Raw genomic sequence first — 25914 nt, forward strand, 5'->3', positions numbered from 1 at the left:
TGTCTAGGGCGCAAAGAAGAGTTACAGAAGGAGCAAGGGAAGAGTCAAACATGTCCCTTCCCCCACAATTGCCCAGTTCTTAATATTATAAAATAATGTCTTGTTTCTGGATAGGAAATTTGATCAGGATTGGCACTTGCGGGTTGTGTTTCTCAAAACTGTTTGCTCCTTCCTATGATCTGTTTCAGTGGAAGAGGAGGGAGACTCTGTGGAGTACGTGACGGATCGTAGTGTGGAGGAAGCCATTTTTGTCCCCGCATTTTTCTCAGCGGGGGTACGACTACGCTCTTCAGTAGTAAATTGAAGCCGACGTTACCCTGTGACCAGGATATATAGCCGTTGGGAATTGGCGCCATAATATCATATCTCCGCATTTGATCACATCCTTCTACAATCAGTCCAGGAAACTGCGAGTGGGCTATCGGTCAAAACAACCTAAGTCTTCCAAGATTCAAGTCTGTTCGCTTACCTAATCTTGTAGTGCCAGACAACCGCTTTTGGCAGTTCTGGGGCTTTGACATAGCAAACGAAAGCACACTAAAAACCATGTTAACTGGCAGTGTGCAGACGAAATATGCACAGAGTGCTCTATGAATTATATGTTCGTGCCACAAACCGGAGTGGATAGCAACTGTTGTTATAGAAGTGTCACACTATCTGCTTGACTGTTTATCCTGGGCTTGCATTTGGGCAAAATGTGCCATCACATGTAATGGTTGGTTGTTCAGGGCCCTTGCGGAAAATGCCCATATATATACTTCGAAGTCGCGAGGTGCTTGCAGGGAACCTAAACCAACCGCCGTTTGGAACTTCCGAAGGCCCTAAACCTCAATAACCAATGATAGCGCGGTAACCCTGTTAGTCATCTCAGGCTTCCACCGAATAACTAACCGACCAACCAGAGCCTTAGAAGCCTTAGCCTTAGAAGCCTTGGCCTTTCTATTTTCAGTTCCCAGTTCCACTCATTTTCGTTCCTAGTCCAAACCCAAATGCGGGGAACAGAGGACGACACCGAAGCAGATGGCACACCTAGGGCACCCCTAGGGCACCGTGAACTATTATCCTTGGCCAGAGTTTCTTCAAAGCACCACATTCGATCGCGGACGAAACACCTCTCTCCCACGGACCAGCATGGTCTCTCCAGCCGGCGGGAAGCAGCGGCTGCGAGCCTTCAAGGCTTGCCAGAGATGCAGCGCGCGCAAGGTTAAATGTGATGCCGCCGAGCTTGGCTGTCCTTGTAGCCGATGCTGCTTGGACAATGTCGCCGAGTGTACACTGGTTACCTCCCGCCGAGGCACTTATGATCGAAGAACTTTCCGACGGCAGGTGGCGAAGCCTGGTGCATCTTTACGATCATCGCCACCACCATCAGCGTTACAGCCCTTATCTCATAGTCCGTCAACTGCTCAGGTTAGCCCCCAGTCGCGTTTAGATGCATCCAGCGGCCGCGGTAGAGTTGAGGCTGCTACCTTACCCCAGTTCGTCGCAAGGGAGACAACGACGATCTCCACTCCTACGAGATATCCACAGGAAATAGTTTCGAATTTAGATCAACCAGCCAGTGACCCTCATGCCGTGGATCTAAATCGCTCACCTTACAGTTTACCCTCTACCTCCTTGGCTGATTCCTTAGGCAACCAGTCACTGGCGACCATGTTCGAAGATTTCCTCGACCAGGCGGGCCACGAAAACTTGTGCAAGGCGAAGCTAGTTCTGTTCGGGGAGCCTTCGCCCTTGACTTTTGCCCTACAGCTACGGAGGGACATGAACTCGGGCCTCCACGATGCCAACCAACGTCACTTGACTAGTGATTCGCTGGCCGTCGTTGAAGAAGATGTCCATCCGAAGCACCTACGCCCGCATGACATTGAGTGTCTGAAGGCGAAGGGGGCGTTCGTTTACCCAGAAACGGAATCTTTGGAGGAGATAATTAACGTCTTCTTGGATCGATTCTATCCCCTATACTCCGTCGTGAATCCGACGGAGTTACGCAAGGCGCAGCAGGATAAAAGGCTACCATGGATCTTGCTCCATTCCATTTGTTTTATTGCGATGACTTTCTGCGAGTCTGCCACAATCTACAAGGCTGGGTTTAATTCTCGCGCACAAGCACGTCAGCTCTACTATGATCGAGCCAAGGCTCTTTTTGATTTTAATTACGAGAATAGTAAAATAATCCTAGTCAAGGTGGCAATCCTGCTCAGTTTTAAGGGCCCGCAGATGGATTTGTACTGGAACCCATGCTCGTGGATCGAGATTGGGGTGACGATGGCCGTGGCCCTTGGAATGCACCGCAAATCTGTTGCAGTTGATGGGGAATCAAATGATCGGGGCCTGCTCAGGCGGTTATGGTGGACGTTAGCCGTCCGCGATGCCCACTGTTCCGCGCTGTTGGGACGACCATTCCGTATCAATATGGCCCAGTGCGACGTTGAAGCGTTAACGGAGGCTGACTTCCCCGACGAGCACGCGTGTCAATCCGCGACGGTACCCTTAAGCTGCAGCTGCCGCGAGTCGTTCGAGTACCAGATTCAGGCTACGAAGTTATCACTTATCCTCCGAAATATCATGTACTTCCGGTTTGGGCCGACCAGTGTAAGTTCTACAACTGATCTAATCCACGAGCAACTCGCCGCCTGGAAAGCAAAGCTCCCAGCCGCTATGCAATACCTGCCAGGCAAATCCTCTGTGTCGACATTGGCCGTGCAACTCGATGTCCTGCTCAATTATCACATTATGCTCCTCCATATGGACCAACCCCGACAATCGAGACCTAATCCGTCGTCGCTCTCGACCTCGCTGCCCGGAGGCTACGATTGCACTGCCATTACAGAGTCATCGGCCCTAGCGGTCTCTTCTAGCGCATTCAAACTCACGACGCGGACTTCTATCTGCAACATCCCCCACGAAGTGTTCCCTGGGTTTTTCATGGCAGGAATCATTCTCTACCAAAAGGCACAACAGGCGCAGAACAGTCATCTAGCGAAAATGATCCAAGCCAGCTTCGACAACTGCCAAATGCTATTGATTCAAGCGCAGAATACCTGGGACCCGGGGGTCTGGGCAATGAAGGCTTTTGAATTTATTCTGTTTCCTACAGACGCATCTGATGCTGCAGAAGCTCAGGTGCCGTCAGGGAGCAGTCATCGCTACCGAATGAGTACGCCGTCCTTGGGCGTTAATAACGCTTCCTCGACCCAACCCCAGGCTTCAGGATATTCAAATATCGAAAATTACGCTTGGTCGGAGACTGACGCCATGGGTTTTGATGGGAACGTGCCGGTGGACTTGGCAGACTATATGCTTCTGCCCAATTTTTTCGGCCCACCATTCGACACCTAGACCGAACTTGTGGTTCTCTATATCTTGTCGGCTTATAGTTAACTATAGTGTGATTGTATTTCAAGTAATTGGCACATAACAACAATAAACTGGTGATTTGATTCTGATATTTAAGATTCCGGGGTGGAGGATCATTAGGTGGAGGATCGTTCGGTTTCTCGTAGTTCGAGAGCTTTTTCTAGGCGCCATGTATTTCCTCTGTGTCACGTGCATGGAAAAGGCAAATCACATGGTGATAGAGAAGATAAAATAAATTTGAGGCGAAGCCAACTATCAACTACTTAACCCTAGCTTTGTGAATAACTATGTCATTTCTATGTTGGTAGAGCTCCTTCGGAATCCAAACATGATACTTCCTCCCCGAGAATCGCTAGCCGGCTCTTTTATACCTTTCATGGCGTCTTTTTCAGCCCTGGAAAATTAGCTAATAGAGATAAATGGGCTACAATTTTAGAAAGAGCAGCTATCTGCTGGTTACTACCTGATGATACCAGTAAACATAGCCCTTAATTTTCTACTACAAAGTGTCACTACGCATAGGTATAGGCCATAGGGTTAAGTTGTTAAAATTCTATTCTTATTTAAGTATAGTATAGCGCTCTTCTAGGGGCTAGATTTAGAGTCATCCATTCGTTCCCTAGTAGTCCCTCTAGTTAGCAGTGCGTTCTAGCTAGTTACGCTAGAATTAAACATACTAAAATAGGCTTAGATTAACACATCTAGCTGTTCTATGTTAGCTTTTAGTAGATTTCTTCTTATATCTGTCTTATATAGTAAATCTCATAGCTAATCTATAAGGACATAGGGTACTATATTATAAGAAGTTGTATATAGGAGTGTAAGTTAGATAGAAGTTAGTGTAATCCTATAGGTCTACTATAAAGGATATAAAAAAGATAAAGGGGGAACCCTCTGTTCCTGTTTCCTTCTATACCTAAAACCCCTCTAACTTAACTAACCCCCTATTTACCTAAGGCTTCCTTACGCTATATACCTAAGGCTTATAGTTGTAATTAAACTATAACTGCCCTAAGTCTTAGGGGCAGCATGTAACGACTATAACTAACCTAAGTAAGGAGGTATCCTTATACTACCCCCTACCTTTAAAGGGTGCTTTGTCCTTAAAGTATACATATAGAACTCTATGTTTAGTTTATTATATAAGTTATAGGTGTTATAGCCTAAGTTGTTGCTAAGGAGGGTAGAGGAGTAGGTATTTCTTTATTTAAGGTAGTAAGTTATATGTGAGGGTCTAGGTTAGTATTAAATTAAGTCTAATTAGGGCTATAGACTCTAGATTGTTTGTATAAGGAGAGATAGATTGCACTAAACCTAATTTAGACAGCTTTATTATAAGCTAGAATATAAAATTAAGGTTTACCTACTTCCTATTGTTTTCTTTATAACAACATACTAAATGTTATAGCTAAAACATACAACCTATATACTATAAGATAGAGTAATAGGGTAAAATAGCTTATAGCTAACTAGTAGTAGGAAATAGACATAGAGATTGTAGGTAGCTTAGTTAATAAGGGCACCTTTAGGAAAAGGTACCTTTCTTAGAGGGTACCTAGTAAAAGAGAGGTGCCTATTAGGAAAGGCACCTATATAGAGTAAGGTGCCTCCCTAGAAAGGCACCTATAGGAATTAGCACCTACAATAAGTATAGCACCTCTTATAGGACATATATGTAATAGAACTATAAGAACTATTAGAACTCTTATAGTTCCTATAGTTCCTTATAGTCCCCTTTAGTACAACGCTACTATATAAGTAGATAGTTATTCCTTAGATAGGAGCTTCGTGCTTAACTTAATATAGTATTTATTATATATTATAACGTGTTTTATAAAAGCCTTTAGTGTCTAATCCCCTACCTCCTCTATTAAGTAAACTAACGTAATAAAACCTCTATAAGTCTTATAGTTTAAGACCTAGCGTTATACTAAACCCCCCTCTAAGACTAGTAAGTAGCCTCTCCTAAACAAAGAGAAGGATACTAATTAATTGTTTTTAGATATAAAACCAATTTAAACGATTTAGTAGGTTAAGGAACTACGCTAGCATAGTAGTAATAACTTAGGCTAGGCTAATAGGAAATTATAGATTTCTAATTTAAAGATGCTAGTTCCTATGCCCTCTAGGGCCTTTATAGATGCCTTCTACATTATGTACATCTACTGCCTTTAGGTAATTTCCTATAGGGCTATAGCCTATACTTATATCTAGTCCCTAACTAGCTTAAAGTGTAGTTACTATACTTTATAGCATTCTATATATGTTCTAGTAGGTTTCCTATTACTCTTTAGTTTTGCATTTAGCTTCTTTTTAGGTTCGTTTAGTATTAACTTAGTAGGAATAGCTACCTTAGTTTATTAGGCCTAAGTTTACTAACCTCTTTACTACTAAAGCAGCTACCCCCCTTGTCCTAAACAACGTTGTTGCTACTGCTATTAAGGCTAACTACATCCTATTACTTACTACTACCTCTATCCCTAAGTTCTAGAACAAGGCAACTTAAGACCTCTATAAGGAGGCCTATGTAACTTACATAGCCCTTAAGTCTCTTAATTTAAGACTTAAGGTAAGTAAATCTCCTTTCTTAGTAGGGTATTAGTACTAGCCTAGGTTAAGTTGTTTATTTGTTACTATACTGTCTTTAAATAGAGTAGTTAGAGGTTCCTAGCCTCCTAAAGGAGGTAGTAAACGTAGTAGAGGTAGGTACTGCTATTGTTGCTACTACTATAAAGTTAGTCCTAGCACCTACCTCCTATAGGAAAGAGAAGGAGAAGGAGAAAGAGGTAGAGAATAGGGTTAGGGCCTCCTATAGAGAGTAGGGGGTAGGCCCTATATTAGAGGGAACTTAGGTGTAGTCTTTTATATAGGGTTACTTTAACCCTTTGTCTCTTATAGTAGTAGCTGCTTGTTATAACGCTAGTAAGACGTTTAGGAAGGGTAGCTTCTATAAGGGCTATAGCTCTAAGGGTGCCCTAGCTTAGAGGGTGTTTAGTTAGTGTTATAGGTAGTAACAATGCTATTTTCCTCTACTTTACTATGCCTCTTATTATAAGGGTTTAGTAGAAGCGTGCTATAGCTATAGGCTCTAGTAATAGAAATGGTATTTAATAGACTAATCTCTAAGCCCTCCCTATAGGGGGCTTAGCTACTCTTATCTACTACTTTGTAGTTAGGTCCCTACTAACTTAGTAGTAGGTTAGTAGTACATGCCACCCTCTTACTAGCTATAGGGCATAGGGTATGTAGGTATATAGGCATAACTACTATAGAATGCCTAAGGCACTAGTCCCCTAGCCCTAGTCCCTAGGCCTACATTGCCCCTAAGTTAGGCCTCTTACTATACCTATAACAAAACTCCTAATTTAACTCCCCTCTTTTACTAGAGATAGTGTTTAGTTATTCTAGTTATTAAATAACTACTACTTAGCTAGGGTAACATCTATTAGACTAAATTAGCTCTACTATTAGAAATTTATACTCTAAAGAATATTATCCTAATTACCTATTAACTTTACTATAGCTATCTTAGTACTTAGTAGAATATATCTCTTTTTATAGTAAAGATATAGCTATATATACCTATAAAATAATAGCTTAAGGTAAGGATAGTATATCTTCTACTAAAAGGGATTTAGAATAACAGCTACTACTAGGTAGCTTACTATTAATAGCTATATATAACATAGTAGATTGTTTATTTAATTAACTAAGGTTTTTGCCCCTTATCTAATAGTCTAGTTATACTAGATCTTTAGATAGTCCCTAATATAAAACAGTTATAGTAGGGAACCTAGGTATAATATAATTAAGGGTTACCCTACTCCTACTATTATAGTTAAGATAAGTTGTATATAGGTAAGCCTTACTTATAATTTAGGTATATTTTACTAGCTATTACATATGTTCTAGGCCACTTACAAATAGATTGAATTTGCAAATGGTCTAGGCCACCTATAAATATCTATGTTTGTAAATGGCCTAGGCTATTTACAAATAGTTAGATCCACCTAGGCTACTTGCAAATCGTAGGAGTAGCAGTGTAGAAATATATACCTATTATCACCTATTCCTAATTCCTAATTCCTAGTTCCTCATTCTAAACTATTAACTGTTAATATAGATAATTCGATTTCTTCTATTAATCCATTTCCTAACGATGTACGTATTGCATTTCAATCCTATATCTAGAGGCCTAACTACGTCAATTAAGAACGAATCCTATATGTAAAATAGCGCTAGTTGCATATATTCATTAACAACCCTAATCTTAAGCTAGAGAATCCTACTAAGTCTAGATTAAAGCATCGTGCACTTACTAAATTCCAACTTATTAATAATAGGCTATATTAAAAGCCTAATTCTAAGTTTCAAAACCTAAGATATGTAGTTCTAGAGAGTAAGGCCTTTAATACTATTACTAATAAACACCTACAACTACTCTATGTTAGTTAAGAGAAGGCTTAGGCAGCTATTTAATAAAAATACTATGGAATTAATCGCTAGGAAGTTGCATTTATACTAAAGCTATGCAAGAACTGTGCTTTAAATAGGCTAGTAGCAACTAAAGCACCATTAGTCCTAATTATTACTAAATGGGTGTAGGAACAGGTTTAAATTAACTTAATTAATATGTAGCATAAGCCTTTAGGCTAATTTAAATGGATTCTACATATTAAAGACTACTTTTTAAAATATACCTAGCTATATCCATTAAAGAGCAAGCACGTAGAGCTAATTACAGAGGCCTTTACTCTCTTTATTATAGCATTCTTACCACCTAAGATTATATAATCTAATAACGGAAAGGAATTTAAAGGGGCTCTACTTATTCTATTGTGAAAGTATAGGATTTAGATTATTAATAGAGCACTATAGTCACTACAAACACAAGGCTTAGTTAAACAAGTAAATAGAGTTGTTAAAGTAAAGATATAAGCTTAGAAAATGGATAACGGATTAACAGAGTAGGTAAATGGGTTGCTAGAAGTTATACTAGCAATGAACACTTAAAAGCATTCTATAATTAGGTGTACACTAGTAGAGTTGCTATTTTAAGAGCGTACATTATATATCAACTAGCTTAATAGCTAGAAGCAGAAGGATCTTACTATTAGGATTGCTTAAGAAGACTCTACTTAAGCTCTAATATACGCCCTAAGCCTAAGTCCACTAGCCTAAGCTAGCTTAAGAATTGATATTAGAATTCACTAAGGGAACTCTTAAATTACAATGCAAATTAGCCTAGACGCTGGCTTAGAAATCAACCTACGAATTACACTACTGATTTAGAGCTCTCTAATTAATGAGTGGTTTGACATTAATGCCTATAAACCCTAGAGCAAACCCTAGAGCAAACTACAGAGCGAACTATAGAGCAAACCACAGAGCGAGCTATAGAGCGAGCCTAAGAGCAAGCTATAGAGCGAACCACAGAGCGAGCCTAAGAGCGAACTACAGAGCGAGCTATAGAGCGAACCACAAAGCGAGCCTAAGAGTGAGCTTAAGCTCTAAGCTCAGCTTAAGCGTAGGAGCAGGAGCTAGGCTTAGGCATAAGATCTAGTAATTCAACAGGCTATAGAATCTACCTAGAAAGCAAGAGCCTAGATAGTGCGAAAGTACACAAAGAAGCATGATATTAAGCACTTTAATATTAGGGCAATAGTCTCCTTAAAGGTTCTAAGAGAAGATAGAACATTAACTAATAATAAGCAGCTCTTTGCACGTATATTAGATGAACCTTACTCTTATAGGTATAAGGTTGTAACCTTGTCTAGTATTATTAAACACCTTATTCCTACTAAAGAGCTAGGGGTTGTAGAGCAAGCTCTATAGTTAGATATTATTATTCCTAATTCTATAAAGAAAGTTACACTTATGCTAGCTGTAAGAGAGGCTTCTATAAGTGTATAGGTAGGAATATATGTTAGTATAAGGGGGACTGTAATACAAAGCAGTGTAGGTGCTATAAGGAGGGCAAACAGTGTAGCGTACACTGCTATAGAGATGAGCATAACTATAGTAACTTATTAGGTCTAGCTATTTAGATAGAAATAGCTCTAGTTAAGAGACCTAGGAGGAAGTGGGCTAGAGCTGATACATTTAGAAACACAGTTTAGATTAATATAATATTTCTACCTTCTTACTACTCCTACAATTCACAAGTAGCCTAGGTAGATCTAACTATTTGCAAATGGCCTAGGCCATTTACAAACATAGATATTTATAGGTAGCCTAGGCCATTTGCAAATGGCCTAGACCATTTGCAAATTCGATCTATTTGTAAGTGGCCTAGAACATATATATAGAGTCTATTACTCCTTAATTCACCTTATTACTCCTTAATTTACTTTATTATCCTAATAATGTCTAAATTATAATTAAGATAGAATAGTAGTAAGGTCTTATAACTAAGGGAGCTATATTTAAAATCTTCTAATATATTAACACTAATGCTTACTAAGGCATTTAACTTTAATATAACAACTCCTTAACATAGGATAAAGAATGTTGTTAAGTGTTAACTATAAATTATAAGAGCTAAGCTTAAAGAAGGTAAGGTGCTCTTACTATCCTATTAACTTTACTAACTAAGCATATAAAGTATTCTAGTAACATTAGTAGAATTAGTAACACATATACCTTATAATCTATTAAATGAGGTAAGTGTATATTTTATACCTAAAGGCATTATATCTAATAGTACTAGGGAAATTCCATTTAGAGTGTACTAGAGTTAAACATCTTTATTCTATGCTATCCCCTAGAGGGTAACATTCTAACTATAGGTAGAAGTAAGTTGTAACGCTAGGTCTTAAACTATAAGACTTATAGAGGTTTCGTTAGTTTACTTAATAGAGGAGGTAGGGGATTAGACACAAAGGCTTTTATAAAACATGTTATAGTATATAACAAATACTATATTAAGTTGAGCATAAAGCTCCTATCTAAGGAATAACTATCTACTTATATAGTAGTGTTGTGCTAAAGGAAATAGTTAGAATAGTAGACTCTCTAACTATTCCTACTATTCCTACTATTCTAATTACGTGTGTGTCCTATAAGAGGTGCTATACCTATTATAGGTACTAATTCCTATAGGTGCCTTTTCTAAGGAGGCACCTTACTCTATATAGGTGCCTTTCCTAATAGGCACCTCCCTTTTACTAAGTACCTTCTAAGAAAGGTACCTTTTCCTAGAGGTGCCCTTATTAACTAAGCTACCTACAATCTCTACGTCTATTTCCTACTGCTAATTAGCTATAAGCTATTTTACCTTATTACTCTATCTTATAGCATATAGGTTGTATGTTTTAGCTATAACATAAGTGTATATACTTGCTTAAAAGTAGAAGTAAGTGTATACGTTTACAACTATATATGTTTATTGCTACTTCTTACTAAAACCTTTAACATTCCCTTATATAGCTTTTTATATAGTAATTAAATGTAATTCATTTAATAGAAGGGACTCCTTTATTAAATGCCTATAAATAGCTTATAGTAAACCCCTCTAAATCTATTAAAATAGTAAGTTGGATTTTTAAGGTTCCTAAGTTAACAATATAGTTAAGAATCACCTAAGTAGCTATAAGGAAGCTGCCTTATAGAGGTTATAATAAGGTGCTTTCTATAGCTTAAATAGAAGCCCTTAAGGAATAGATTATAGAGTAGTATTACCTAGGCCTAGGAGCTAATAAGCATATGGTTTATAAGGTAGTATATGTAACACTAGGTCTTAAACTATAAGACTTATAGAGGTTTTGTTACATTAGTTTACTTAATAGAGAAGGTAGGGGATTAGACATAAAGGCTTTTATAAAACACGTTATAGTATATAACAAATACTATATTAAGTTGAGCATAAAGCTCCTATCTAAGAAATAACTATCTACTTATATAGTAGCGTTATACTAAAGGGAATAGTTAGAATAGTAGACTCTCTAGCTATTCTTACTATTCCTACTAATCTAATTACATATGTGTCCTATAAGAGGTGCTACACTTATTATAGGTACTGCTTCCTATAGGTGCCCTTCTAAGGAGGCACCTTACTCTATATAAGTGCCTTTCCTAATAGGCACCTCTCTTTTACTAGGTACCTTCTAAGAAAGGTACCTTTCCCTAAAGGTGCCCTTATTAACTAAGCTACCTATAATCCCTACGTCTATTTCTTACTGCTAATTAGCTATAAGCTATTTTACCTTATTATTCTATCTTATAGTATATAGGTTACATGTTTTAGCTATAATACTAAGTCCCCTCCCTTAAGGCCTAGTCCTATAGGCCTTTGCTAACTAAGAGTCCTACTAGCCTACTTAAGCATAGTAGGTCCCCTATATTTGTAGGGTAGGCAAGGCCACAACTATGTCTTCCTCTAAACACTTAAAAATTAAAGAATGCAAACTACTTACTAATTACATAACCTATAAAGGGGTTAAAATGCCTCCTTATTCCTACTATAAGAAATGAGGTCTCTACTACCTTGCTTCTACTTCCTCTAAGCAATGTAATAAATGTGTTTATATAAATTCCTATAACTATAACGTCTCTAGTCCCTTTACTAGCAACTAGTAGTTGCTATAGAAAGAAGAAGATCGTCTTTGCCTTAAAACCTATATAACTTATAAAGCTATAGCAACTGCTATAGTATGTCTTAACTACCTTAAGTAACAGTAGGATCTTCTTAAGACCTAAGGTGCTAAGATGCTTCGTTATAGTCTAAAGACCCTTAATGAACTAGAGGAGGTAGAGGAATGTAAGTAGTAAGAAACTAAAGCTTACGCTTACCTTACTAGTCCTTCTATAACTAACCCTAGGAGTACTGCCCCTAAGCCTAACTACCTGTTAGCCCTTTCCCCTAGGTTCTTTAACTACTAGGGTGTTAATAGTAGAACTCTACTAGCAACTCTAGGCAGCTAAGGTTCCCCCTTAACTCCTATAAGTTGTCTATAGGTTTGTAATCCTTCTATTTTATTAAAAACTCTTCTTAGCGTCCTACTAACCTTTTATCTAGGATTGCCTTAACCTTATATTTAATGATCTCATTCTTAGGTTAAAGTTTAGTATCTGTTGTAATTAGGGCGTCCCCTCTTACTAGTTCTAATAATAAGATATAAAACACTAGGTAAAGTCTAGAGTTCTTAGGTAGCTATAGCTTGTAATTAACTAAGCTAACTTTCTCTAATATCTTAAATGGTCCCAATTTCTTAAAGTCTAACTTTGTACTTAGTCGTTTCGTTTTAATGTACTTTTAGAGTAGGTATACTTTATCCCCCTCCTTAAAGGTAGGTTCTATACTACACTTCCTGTTTATATATATAGTAGATTGTTCATTTAAGAACTAGATGTCTATTGCAAGTTGTTTTTAGAAGGAAAGTATCTTTAATACTTCTAACGTTCCTTCCTTAGAACAAAATTTATCTAGTCTTAGTATCTTATACACCTCTAGTTGCTATCTATTGTTAGTAAAGAATAGTAAGACTTTTGTTACTTTTAATAGTGCTAAGTTGTATGTAAATTCTACTAAATGTAGGTACTAAACCTAGTTATCCTGTTTAGTGTTAACATAGCTTTGTAAATATACTTCTAACATCTAGTTAGTTTGTTCTGTCTATCTATCTATCTATAGATAAAAAGCTATAGACAGCTTATAGTTTGTTCTAAGCTACGCTATAACTGTTTGCTAGAATTTAGATGTAAAGAGCTTGTCTTAATCTGAAATTATCTCGTCTAGTAGTCTATATGCTATAACGATGACTTTTAGGAAGATATATGCTAATGCCTTTATGTCTAATGCTTCTATAAACAGCGTAAAGTAGGCTTCCTTTATAAGTTAGTAGTTAGAGACTATAATAAAGTCTATAACAAATCCTATCATTAGTTCTTTTAATGGTAGCAACTTAATAATGAAGTTAATTACTATTAAGGACTATACTTATCCTAGTGTTAGTAGTGACTTTAAAAGTCTATATAGTGCATGTCTATTTGCTTTTGACTTTTAGTAAATGTTACATCCTAACACAACTGTTTCTACTTGCTTTTATAACCCTAGGAAGTAGTAGTGTTGTGTAATTCGTTTAAAGGTTTATGTTACTCCCTAATAACTATATACTAGTAACAAGTGTTATTCTTACACTAGTAGGTGTCTCATTTAACTTAGGACATACACTAACCCTTTAAATTGAATTAACCCTTATTCGTTAATAGAGAAGTTTCCTTTAACCTTGTTTAAGGTTTACTTTGCTATTTCGTCTGTTACGTAAGCGTTCTTAAGTCTCTACTTAAGTTCTATATCTTCTATAATAGCGATTATAGCTAGTAGTTCATTATATTACATTCCTACGTCTGTTTTCTTTAATATTGCTCTAGGTCTTTTTTCCTTTAGGCTAATATAGTTAGTCCTTCTGCTAAGGGCATCTGCTCTTGCATTCTTAGAGCCTTTGTAATAGGTTATTATAAAGTTGTAGGCTATAAGGGTTTCTGCCTAGTAGACTTGTCTATAGTTTAAAACCTTAGTTGTAGTAAAGTATATAAGGTTCTTATGATCTATCTACACTTACATAGTATAGGTAGATCCCTTAAGATATATGCACTACTACTTAAAGGCAACAATAATAGCTAGTAGCTCCTTATTATAGATGTTATAGTTAAGCTCTATAGGTAATAGTTTCCTAGAGTAGTATACAATTAGTTTGAACTTACTGTTCTTACCTAGCTAATTTAGACATGCTCTAATTGCGAAATTAGAAGCGTCTATCTTAAGGACAATCTTCTTTATAGGGTTAAATGTTGCTAGGATAGGTGCCTCTATAAACTTCGTTTTAAGTTCTTAGAAGGCAGCCTCTACTTTATCTGTCTATTTAAACACAAGATCCTTCCTAGTAAGCTCTATAAGTAGTTAAGCTACCTTAGAATATCCTATAATAAACTAATAGTAGAAGTTAGCAAAGCTTAAGAAGGCTTATACTTCCTTAACTATAGTTAGTGTTAGCTATTCTAACACTGCTATAACCTTTACTTAGTCTATCTTAATGCTGTGCGTTCTAATAATGTAGCCTAAGAATTCAACTTAGTTCTTATAGAACTTACATTTCTCTAGCTTTAATAGTAGGTTGTATTCCTTTAGTTTCTAAAGGACAAGCTTAACATACTAAGCATGTTTGTCCTTATTTGCTAAGTATACTAGTATATCGTCTAAGTAAACGATAGTGAATATGTCTAGATATTTATATAAAGCGTTATTTATTAAGCGTTATATAGATGTAAGGGTGTTAGTTAGCCTAAAGGGCATAACTTAATATTCGAATAGGCTATAGTAGGTGTAGAATGCTGTTTTCTACTCCTTGCTGTTAGCTATCTAGATTAGGTTGTACACGCTATATAGATCTAGCTTAGTGAAGATCTTAGCTCCTTAGAATCTATTGTGTAACTCATTAATTAATAGTAAGGCGTATTAATCCTTTATCGTTATGTTATTTAATGCTTAATAGTCTATGTATAGTCGTTTGCTTCTATCCTTCTTAGGAACCTATAACATTAGGCTTCCTATAGGAGATTTAGACAGTCTAATAAATCCTTTCTTAAGGTTATCGTTAATATATTCTTTTAGCAGTTTTAACTCATCTACTAACATCTAGTATATTAGTCTAAACAGTAGACTCTTTCCTTCTTCTAAGGGTATTATATAATCCTATAGTTAGTGCTTAGGAAGCGCCTTGTTCTTAGGGCCTTCTTAGAATAGCTGCTTATATTCCTTATACTCTACTAGTATATTCATTAGTAAGGGTGCCTAGGCTAGGTTACTAGGCTCTATAGAGGTTGCATACACCTTACGTTAGCCCTAAGAGGGTTTCTCCTATTATAGCGTATCTGTTTGTTGTTTATATATATACTAGCTTATTATAACTTTCTCGTTCTACTAGTCGATCTAAGGGTTGTGTTTCTTAAGCTATAGTACATTAAGGATACATGTATAGTTGTCTATGTATATAATATTAAATTAGATCGTTTCCTTATGTCTATGTAGTATAACTATTTCTAATAGGGCTGTCTTATAGGTTACTATCCCTTTATTAGTTAAGATAGGCTCTCTATCTACTACTATTAACAGGTAAGGATCGGTTTTTAATTACGTCTTAAAACCTTAAGTGTCTGCTACTTTCTTTATTATAAAGTTGCCTATTACTCCTAAGTTAATTATAGCTTAGAGGTGTTGCTGTTGTATCTTAGCAACTATATATAGTTGTATGCTGCCTTCTATAGCACATAGCTACTTTATATTAGGCCTCTCTTTGTTACTTACTAGTAGCCTACTATTAAGGACTCCTAGTTTTTTAACTTGTCTAAGGAGTAATAGTAATGTTTATTATCCTCTATAGGTGGTCCTTAGGAAGATTGTCCTCCTTATCCTTCTGCTTCATTTAGTAGGTGTAGGTATTTCTTATATACCTATTATTGTTTCTTTAATAGTAGTTCTCCTTTAGACTAACTTTGTCTAAGGGCATGAATTTAGTCTATATCTATAAAGTAGACCTAAGGTGCAATTTTTAGAAATAGTTGATACTAGGTCTTTTTCTATAGGTAACTCTTATAGTTATTGTACTTATAGTGTTCCTAGAATATATATAGGTGCTAGGGGTAATTAATCCTTAATGCATCTAACTTTGTTAATTCCTATTCTTCCTTTGTCTTACCTATAAGCTTAGATTTCTCTATAGTTACACATAACCTTTCTACATCTCTATTAGTAGGTTTATAGTCTATAGCAGCTTAGTCTACTTGTAGTTCCTAGGGTTTAGGTCCCTAAGTGTCTTCCTACTGTTCGTCTTACGCATTATATTCTGTAAGCTTGTATTTTAACTATATAGTGGCTTCCTTAGAGGTATAGTTTACTCTATAGGGCTCCCTTCTTAGTGGGTACCTAGGGCAGCACCTTATAGTACAAACTACAACTTCCTAGTCTTATTAAGTGCCTGTCTATCCTATTAGGGGTAGTAGTATAGGAATTGCTTAGGGGGTTCCTTTATAGAGCATGCTCTACCTATAGATATCTACTACTTCTAGTAGGTTCTCCTTAAACGTAATCCCCTTTATGTCTTCTTTAAACTCTTTTAACCTAAGTTTCTAAGATTCTATTAATCCCTTGTTTAGGCGTTCATTTTTGATTTTAAGCAATGTATTAAACTCGTTAAGATCCTTATTGTCTAAACTCTGTCCTTCTAGGGTGCTAACACTGTTAATCCCCTAATTAGGTTTGTTTATAAACGTAGCGTTTAGTTGTCCCTTCTAAGTAGCATTAAGTTGTCTACTAAACTTACATCTACCGTTCCCCTTTTTAAGTTGTTTGCAATCTTAGGCTATATAGCTAGGTTTGTTATAATTGAAGCATAGCTACTCCTTAAGCTGTTGCTCCTTATTAGGGTTATAGTGTCTTCTACTAGGCTTAAACGTAGCGTTAAGCTCTATAGGTTAGGGCTAATAGCTCTTTAGTGTCTTCCTTTTCTAAGTCTATTAGTAGCTAGATGCTCCTCCTTGTCTTTTAAGTTAGCGTTTATAGTAACGATTGTTAATTTTCTATACTATCTTAATGAGTTCTTTAAGGTCGTTAGGTTTGTTAGATTAAGAGATCTTATCTTTTACATAATCCTTTAATCCTTTATAATACTAGTTGTATATAGCCTTATCTCCCTAATAGGTAAGAGGGGTATGCTGCTAAAACTTAGCAGTATATATAACTATAGACCCTTTCTGTCTAAGGGCCTAAATTGCTTGCACTACGTTCCTTCTCTTATTAACATCTCTAAAGTTTGCCTTAAGTTGCTTAACAAAGCTTACCTAAGTGATAAAGATGTCCTTAGTACCCTAGTTTACTATTATAGTAACCCTCCTATTAGTAGCATAGTAGCTTATGTAGTTAGTTAGGTAGTTAGCAATCTAGTCTAAGGCAGTACCCCTTAAGAGGGCTATAGCCTATAAGACTTACTATACTTTAAAGGCAAAGTGTTTAGCGTTAAAGGCTATCTACAACTCTGTCTAAATAAGGAAACTCTTAAGCTTCTTACAATCTCCGTTAAATGTATCTAGGAATGTAATCTTAAGCTTGTCTAAGGGGTAAGGCCCCCTAGGTATAGGCATAGTAGTAGGTAAAGGAATAGGCTCTATAGCTACTTTTCCCTTTGTCCTAACGTTAGAAGTGGAATTGTTTCCTACTATGTTGCTTTGTATATAAGCTAGTACCTTGTAGAAGTGGTGCTTAAAGTGTAACACTAGGTCTTAAACTATAAGACTTATAGAGGTTTCATTACGTTAGTTTACTTAATAGAGGAGGCAGGGGATTAGACATAAAGGCTTTTATAAAACACATTATAGTATATAACAAATACTATATTAAGTTAAGTATAAAGCTCCTATCTAAGAAATAACTATCTACTTATATAGTAGCGTTATGCTAAAGGGAATAGTTAGAATAGTAGACTCTCTAGCTATTCTTACTATTCCTACTAATCTAATTACATGTGTGTCCTATAAGAGGTGCTATACTTATTATAGGTACTACTTCCTATAGGTGCCCTTCTAAGGAGGCACCTTACTCTACATAGGTGCCTTTCCTAATAGGCACCTCTCTTTTACTAGGTACCTTCTAAGAAAGGTACCTTTCCCTAAAGGTGCCCTTATTAACTAAGCTACCTATAATCCCTATATCCATTTCTTACTACTAATTAGCTATAAGCTATTTTACCTTATTATTCTATGTTGTAGCATATAGGTTGTATGTTTTAGCTGTAATAGTATACTACCTATAGAAGCTACTACTAGCACCCTTACAAAACTAGCTTAATAAGCTTATAAAGTAAGAGCTTAAGGATTTTCACTTTATTACTATAAAGCCTATTGCTTAGTAGTGTACATAAGCTTAAGAGCCTTCTATTATTATAGAGTGGTTTAAAAAGTATATAGAATTAGTACTATAATATTATATAAATCTACAGTTACTCTAGAATATAGATGAAACTAGGTTTAGGATTAGAATTCTAGGAGGTAAGTAGGTTATAGTCCCTAGAGTAGTAAAGCAGCTCTATATACTAAGCCCTAAGAATAGTCTTTCTATTACAATTATAGAGGCAGTATCTACAGCTAGACAGAATATTCTACTAGTACTTGTTATACGAGGTAAAACTTATATAGAGGCGTAGTACCCTAAAAACCTCTCTAGTAATGAGCTGATATTACTATTAGAGACTAGCTATTCTAATAGCTAGCTTGCTTTATAGTGGCTATAGCACTTTATAGAGCATACTACTCTACATAGCCCTGAGAATCTCAAGCTTCTACTCCTTGATTCTCATATAAGCCATAGGAGCGATGAGTTCCTCACTCTAGCTGCAGAAAGCTACATTGTCTTATTAGCCTTCCCTAGCCATCTTACACACGTTTTACAGCCATTAGATGTGGGGATATTCCAACCATATAAGTACTGGCATAGGCAGGCTGTGCTCCGTGCCATACGAGAAGTGGACATTACCTACAACCTACCTCTATTTATGAGAGATCTCCCCCAAATGCGGGAGCGAACCTTCAAGGATTCTACTATACAATCAGCATTCCAGAAAGCTGGCATCTGGCCTATAAGCTGTAATACAGCACTCGATAAGCTACGTACGTACTCACAGCCTACGAAGCCTACTACACCTACCCTACCTCGGGCTATAACCCCTATTCCGTCTACACTACAGGGTGTAGAACAGGGCCTACAGCAGTGGAAGGAGCGGGTTCCACAGGCCTTTAGTAGCCCCTCAAGGCAGAGCTACGGCAACTGGCTTACTGGGACTGAGCGGGTTCTAGCTACTAGCCAGCTACAGGAACTCGACCTGCAGGCTGTTCGGCAGCAGGTCAAGAACTCGAAGAAGAAGCAGGGGGGCCGGGGCCGGCTCCAGTATGGAGGTGAGCTCCGGGCTTCTGATGCCTACGAGATTCAGGCCCAGAAAGCTGAGCTTCAGGCCCAGAAGCTCGCTGCTACAGAAGCCCGGAAGCTGAGCCAGGCCCAACATAGGGCCCAGAAGGTCGCTGCCACAGAAGCCCGGAAGCTGAGCCAGGCCAGAAATAGGGCCCGGAATCAGCTCAAGCAGGCAGGAATTAAAGCACGGAAACAGGAGCAAGCCCGGAAGAAGAGCCTAGCTCAGCTTACTGAATTAGGCCTCCCAATTCCTCCGGAGTTAGAAGACCCAATTACCGACCCAGAAGCTGAGCCTGAGAGCCAGTATGAGAGTGCCAGTGAGGGTGGGAGTGGGCGTGGGAGTGAGAGTGGGAATGAGGAAGTGATGATTTTGTAATTTGGAGTTTTGAAGTACTTTTACATATAAATTACTATGGTCAGGTACTTACGTCGCAATTTGAACGCGCGCACTTGCTTCCACTTTTAAGCGAGTGCGCGCACTTGCTTCCACCCACGGTTACTAGTTAACTAGTGTAAATAATCTATTATAAAGGGTAGTTACCTTATAATGGTGGTCTAGTTAATGGAATGACCTACTCTTGGCCTTGTCTAAGTCTGTAATAGGGAAACCGGCCAAAAAGCGATCTTTCCTCTCGCGAGGATATGTCGATTGCGTTGAATTGAAATATTATTTTTAACAAAGGAAATATTAAATGGTGCTGTGCTAGCTAGCGTAATAGTTAAGTCTAATGATGCTCCTATTGCCCTTGTTCTATCTTCTCTTTCTATACTATGTCAGTCTAGTTTTCATTCCCTCCTTTATCCCTCTCTCTCTATCGTCCCCTCTCACTTCTTCTCTTGTTTTACTTCCTTCGTCGCCCTTTTCGCACCCTTGGGCACTCTAACCGCCCAATACAAAACCAAAGCCATAACAGCATTGAAAATAATATACACCCAAAGAAGCCCGAAGTTGCGCCATCTATGGTCGTACGACGAAGAAATAGACTCCAAAAACTGGTTTGTCGAATCCAGGGCGCAGTAGCTGCAATCCGCGGTGGCCGAAGGGTTGAGCACTTGCCCGCCAGCGACGGACATGAAATCGCTCATGTATTCAAGGCAGGTTTGGTTTGCGGACGGGTCAAAGTGGAGCAGTTCGTTTGCGGCACAGACCACTTTGGTGTTGGCGACTCCGACGGATAACATGGCGTCGACGAGGTATGTGAATGGCGAGAGGCGATACATGAAGATCCAAAAGCGGGGGAAGACGTCGGGGGACGCGAGGACACCGCAGAAGATAAGCGTCATCATGAACATGAGGTTAGCGATGTTGCCTCCGGTCTCGGCAGTTTCGATGGCTGCGATCACCATGTTGGTGAAGGTCGATGTGAAGAGGAGGAACTCCCAAATCAGCAAGAACATGAGTCCGCCGCGCTCATGCACCGTGCCCGTAGGCTCGGCGTTGCGGTAGAGCCCAATGGGATAGTACCAGCAGAAGAATATGAGGACGGCCATTAGACTGTTCCAGGGCAGCTCGACTATGATGTTCGAGAGCATGAATGTCTGCCAGGAATAGGTTTTCGACGGGCGCTCGCGAGCTTCGTAGAGGGAGCGCTGAGTGACGAAATGCGGCATGATCTGCTGAACTAGCTGGCCAAATATCGTGAAGAGCATGAAGATGGAAAACATTTGGTTCTGCAGCTCTTGTCTATTAGTCCCTGCTTTGAAGAAGGAGAAGCCGATGAAGAGCGCCTGATGAAAATTAGTGACTCGAAATTTCTAGATGGAGAGTAAGGGAGCAACATACCGACGAGACGCATAGTGCTGTCTTGGAGTATATGTAAGAAGGCGTACGCCAATATTGCTCGAAGACACGCTTGGTGACCTCTATTAGCTGGAAAGTAAATGGAGCTGCAAATTCACGATAGCTGCCCTCCCCAACCGGCGCCGATGAAGGCTGCGAAATTGGGGGCCTTTCGTCCTTGAGGCGTTGAAGCTCGCGATGCACGTCTTGGTACTCAGGGCTATCCCTCCAAGTTGAAGCCCAATCGACTTCAGTAGTGGAGCCTGGTGCCGCACCGATAACCTCTAACATCCATTCGGCCGGGTTTGCATCCTCCGGGCATGCAAACGCTCCGTTTCGCTCGAAGTAGTTGCTAAGAATCGATGCGTTTTGTCCGACTTCGCCAAAATAAACGGTCCTTCCTCCTTTGGCAAGAAAGAGCAATCTGTCAAATCTTTGGAAAAGCATCGCGGAGGGTTGATGGATCTATATCAAGTATCAGGTTATTGAACACCAACAATAGACTGTTTACTTACTGTGCACAAAACTGCTTGGCCATTCTTGGTTAATTTTTCCATCAAGTCACAAATCGCCCACGAGGTTTGACTGTCTAAGCCTGAAGTGGGCTCGTCAAGGAAAAGAAGCAATTCCGGCTTCGCAGCGAGTTCGACGCCGATTGTCAAGCGTTTGCGCTGTTCAACGTTGAGGCCTAAAGTCTTATGTTAGGAAAGTTCATCCCATTGAGTATGCAAAAACATCACCTTCACCAGGCACACCGACAATAGCATCGGCATACTCTTCCATATCTAGCAACTTGATCACATCGTTTACATAATCGAGTTTCTCTTGGCGAGGAACCTTCGCAGGTTGGCGGAGGAGGGCACTGAAGTTCAAGGCCTCGCGAACAGTCGACGTGGACAGGTGAAGATCTTGCTGTTGGACATAGCCAGTTTTACGTTGGAAAGAGGCATCACGTTCGCTACCGTCGACAAACATGCCTCCAGTAATAACGCCCATAGTTGTGCGGGTAGCCAGAACGTCAAGTAAGGTGGTTTTACCAGCACCAGAGACACCCTTTCCGTTGTTAATAACTTGATGTGTTGGAAGGGAGTGGAGTAAGACATACCATGAGCGCTGTTAATGTACCAGGTTTTACCCAACCGTCAACGTGATCTAGAATCCGGCGAGGTTCGCCTTTAATCTTGATATCGTAACAAACATCCTCCCAATGGAAAATGGCCGTTTGTTTCTCAATCATTGTTGATATATGAGTAGCTGTTCTGTCTATCGTAGCAGCTTCGCCACTTGCAGCTTCCTCATCACCAGTAGTGTTCTTAAGTAGAGCTGAAGGGGCATGTCCTCGTCGGAAGAGAAGGACTTCACCCTTTGATTTCTTCGCCGAGATGTATTCGGTTGCAGCTATGTAGGTAGCGCAGAGTCCAACCATGAACGCGACTAAGATGCCAAAGTTTCTATTAACAAAGAAGTCAGTAATTGGGCATGAGCTAGTGGCTAAGTTGTTTTCAAACATACCTCCATTTATGAGATGGATCGTACTGAAAGGCAGACATGATGTAAGCTGTCCCATCAACCGAACTGGCGCCAGGCACGGCGCCAACAGACGCACAGATTTTTTGAGTCGATTCCAAATTCATATATGAAGGTCCACTTGGCACGAACATGGAGGGAGGGCATTCGAATTTGCGTCCAGCAAACTCATTAATCATGAGACTTTCGAAGCCATAGGCAACAGGATCGAGATAGTTAATCCATCTGGCCCAGCCCCGCATATTCGGAACTGGGAGAGCAAATCCAGTATAAATAACGATAGCCAAGATCAAGAGAGCTGCTGGAGCCATGGCCTGAGATAGAGTTCGAGAGACCGAAGCAATTGTTCGGAACAACATGGACATTACCATTGTCAGCATAAATGATATCAACAGGAAGAAGAAGAAGTTTCCAGGCTCTCGGTTTAAATTTGTCATGAAGTAGATGATGAGATTGAAGATGATGGTGTTGCATATTTTGTAGGGCATGTCTGTAAGCATAGAAGCAATAGCCTCACAGGACGGGTGGTAGAGAGCGTATCGAGAGTGCTTTTCAACAATGGGACGTTGAGCGTAAAGTGTCAGAATCTGGTTAAATCATTAGGAGTTTGTCAGGACAAATAATGGGTTAGTAGACGTACCTCTAAAGCACTACTAAAAGCACTCATTAATATGGCGAAGAATAAAAGCGCGCTTCTCGTGAAGAAGCTATCGCTAGTGGACGAAATGTTGTAGAAGATACTGCTGATAATAAGACCCATTATGGAGTTACCAAAAAGTTGAGTGAGAGTTAGGCTTGGATCGCCCTTCAGCCTCCAGAAACCACGCCGAACACAAAGTGCAATCTGTCCACCATATGACAATGTGAAAGGACTGGTAACTCGCTGATTCTTTGATTGCTGAACCCTTCGAGAATCTTTGAATTCTTCTAGATGTTGGCCACCGGGAGCATACTTCTGATTGTAGCTGCCAACGTCCTTGAGTAACGCAACTCGCTCGGGGCTGTTCCGCCAAGCTTGAGCAAAATCGTCAGGAGTGCGCGGAACTCTGTTCTCAAATCCCCGTCGTACAATACGCTCTTGGGGACTTGTCATAGACGTCAGGAAATCCGCAGTCGTTTGCCGATCTGGGCAATCAAAGCCAAGATTGACGAAGTATTCCCTCGCCTCAGTGGTCTTGCCAAAGTAGATTTGACGGCCCTCATAGAGCACAACTACTTTATCGAAGATCTGTGTAACATTTAGTACTAGAGCAAGGCAGCTTAGAAGATAATTGTGGGAAATCATACATCGTAAGCACTTTGAGGCGCTTGATAGATAGCAACCACCGCAGTGGATCCGGCAAGATCGGTCGAAAGCCGAAGAGTTTTGCAGAATTCAATGGCGTTCGCACTGTCCAGTCCCCGAGTACTATTATCCCAACATTGAAGCGGCGCGCCACTAAGGGCTGCTTCGGCAATGGTGACACGCTTCCGCTCACCACCACTCACGCCACGGATAAAGTCGTTCCCAACTCGAGTGTTGACAGTGTGGCTGATACCGAAGACGGCCATCATGACATCGCGAAGGTATGCAGCGTATTGATTTCGCGCTAAGCCGCCAGGTATATGTCGAGGGGATCTTGCTTGAGCCGCAAATTCGAGGGTTTGGCCAACGGTAAGCATAGGAAAGTGCACGTCGACCTCTGCAGTATAGATGGCTTCGCCTCGAAAATCGTTGTGCATTTGCTTCGGTTCGATTCCTTGATAGTTGATTTGCGATTTGTCGTCGATGTAGAAACCATGGGTTTCTCCCGCAATGGTTTTGAGAAAGGTTGAACATCCACTATATTAGATATGAGTCCATGTATAACAGCGGTAACCACAGATAGATGTATCTTACCTTCCGGGAGGACCGAGTACAACCAACATTTCACCATGATTCACAACACCATCCATATTCCGGAGGATGTCGATCTTTCCGGGCTTCCCTTGACCGAAAAGTTTCTTAGCCATGCCAAAGGCCTGGAGCAAGACGTTTCCCTTTAACTATTAGCAGCCATACTAAAATTTGCAACCGCATGGTAATAACATACCACAGTCTTCTGGTAATCAGTCCCTGAACCAAAACCATATACGTTCAGGTCTTTGAAGGCGAATCCGGCCGTCCGTTGCTTCCATTTTTCCGGATCGCGTGCTTGGAGATTAAGCACTGACTTTGTGAATGCTCTTGGTTGGAAGTTTGGCGAATTTGGATTCAGGATCGAATCCTCGTCGGACTCGAAAGGGTTCTTGTCGTACACAGATGCACGGGACTGCCTGGTGAACCTTCTTGCCAGCTCGTGGAGCTCTTCATCTTGGGCCTTCTCTTCTCTCTCTTGTTTTGTGAGAGTCTTCTCGAGTTGGCTGAAATCGATGTCGGTGTGACTCTGGGCAGTAGGATACCTTACGCTTTCGGTGCGAGAAGGGGCTGCGGTGGATTCAAAAGACAAGGTTTCTCCGTCTAGGTTCCCTGTTTCTTTATGAGTTACTAAGATGTTATTTAATTTAAATAGGTAGATTCTGCAGTGAGGTCGGCGCATTAACTGAATTCTTTCACCATTTCGATGCACTTACGGGTTGACATTGTAACGGGGACTATGGCTCAAGTGGCCCGAAGCGAAGTGAAATAGCTGCCTCAGTAGTCTTAATCTAAGAGGAAATAAAAGAGAAGAACTAAAAAGGAAATCAAGTGAATAGAGGAAACATGAAATTCCAAGGAGAGTATAGGGGATATGGATTATAAGACAATCCTTCCATTCACATTTTTAAGTAGCTTCACCACATAAGGGACCTGCGTTGCTATAAGTCCCGATTTAAATTTTATGCTCTTCTATAGGCATCCGGGTTCCGTGCAAGGCAAGCGCTAATTCGTGCTTACACATAGAGCAAGGTAGAGGCTTCGGATTGTACCGCCAAGGCACGATTGATGTTTGAGGATTAGTTATTCTGCTTCCTTTACTCCTTTCTCGACGTTTGCCATTCTGTGTTTAGGCAAACCTCCGATACCAACGTATAGTTATGAAATTGAGCATCGGCACGAGCTTCATGCTGCATGGTTAGCGTATGACTTCCGTTTAAGGGCCACTTTAACCATTCTATTTTCTTCTTTGTGCCTTGTAGTTACCATTCGGGCTTGTGCAAACCTCCGATGTATGTTTACCTAGTAGTACTAGCGTATAATTGAGAATTTATGCAGATAGTTTATGGGGAAAAGTTGCATAATATCCGGCACTCGAACGTCTTTACCTATCTTGGAATAGTCATAGGAGTAAAG

At 39.6% G+C, this 25914-nt stretch overlaps 3 protein-coding genes across 3 annotated transcripts; 2 read left to right on the forward strand and 1 right to left on the reverse strand.

Annotated features, from left to right (window-relative positions):
• The first annotated feature begins 984 nt into the window (after nt 1-984).
• VE01_10331 (uncharacterized protein) lies at nt 985-3622 on the forward strand. The gene has a single exon (XM_018279734.2). It carries the CDS (start codon nt 1132-1134, stop codon nt 3340-3342), a length of 2211 nt encoding a protein of 736 aa, XP_018125402.2. The 5' UTR covers nt 985-1131; the 3' UTR covers nt 3343-3622.
• Nucleotides 3623-18920: 15298 nt separating this feature from the next.
• Nucleotides 18921-19691, forward strand: VE01_10332 (uncharacterized protein; the record flags this gene model as incomplete). Its single annotated transcript, XM_018279735.1, has 1 exon — nt 18921-19691. The coding sequence occupies one exon, from the start codon at nt 18921-18923 to the stop codon at nt 19689-19691; it is 771 nt and encodes a 256-aa protein (XP_018125414.1).
• A 316-nt stretch (nt 19692-20007) lies between these two features.
• ZRA1_2 (ZEB2-regulated ABC transporter 1) lies at nt 20008-25391 on the reverse strand. Its single transcript, XM_018279736.2, has 11 exons — nt 25215-25391; nt 24695-25110; nt 24502-24641; nt 23910-24444; nt 23263-23850; nt 22608-23209; nt 22201-22546; nt 21836-22148; nt 21611-21783; nt 21099-21560; nt 20008-21043 (listed from the first exon to the last, which is right to left on the reverse strand). Exons 1-11 carry the CDS (start codon nt 25222-25224, stop codon nt 20141-20143), a joined length of 4488 nt encoding a protein of 1495 aa, XP_018125400.1. The 5' UTR covers nt 25225-25391; the 3' UTR covers nt 20008-20140.
• Between the last annotated feature and the right edge of the window lie 523 nt (nt 25392-25914).

This window comes from Pseudogymnoascus verrucosus, assembly GCF_001662655.1.
Source record: "Pseudogymnoascus verrucosus strain UAMH 10579 unplaced genomic scaffold scaffold_78, whole genome shotgun sequence".
Classification (NCBI taxonomy): domain Eukaryota; kingdom Fungi; phylum Ascomycota; class Leotiomycetes; order Thelebolales; family Thelebolaceae; genus Pseudogymnoascus; species Pseudogymnoascus verrucosus.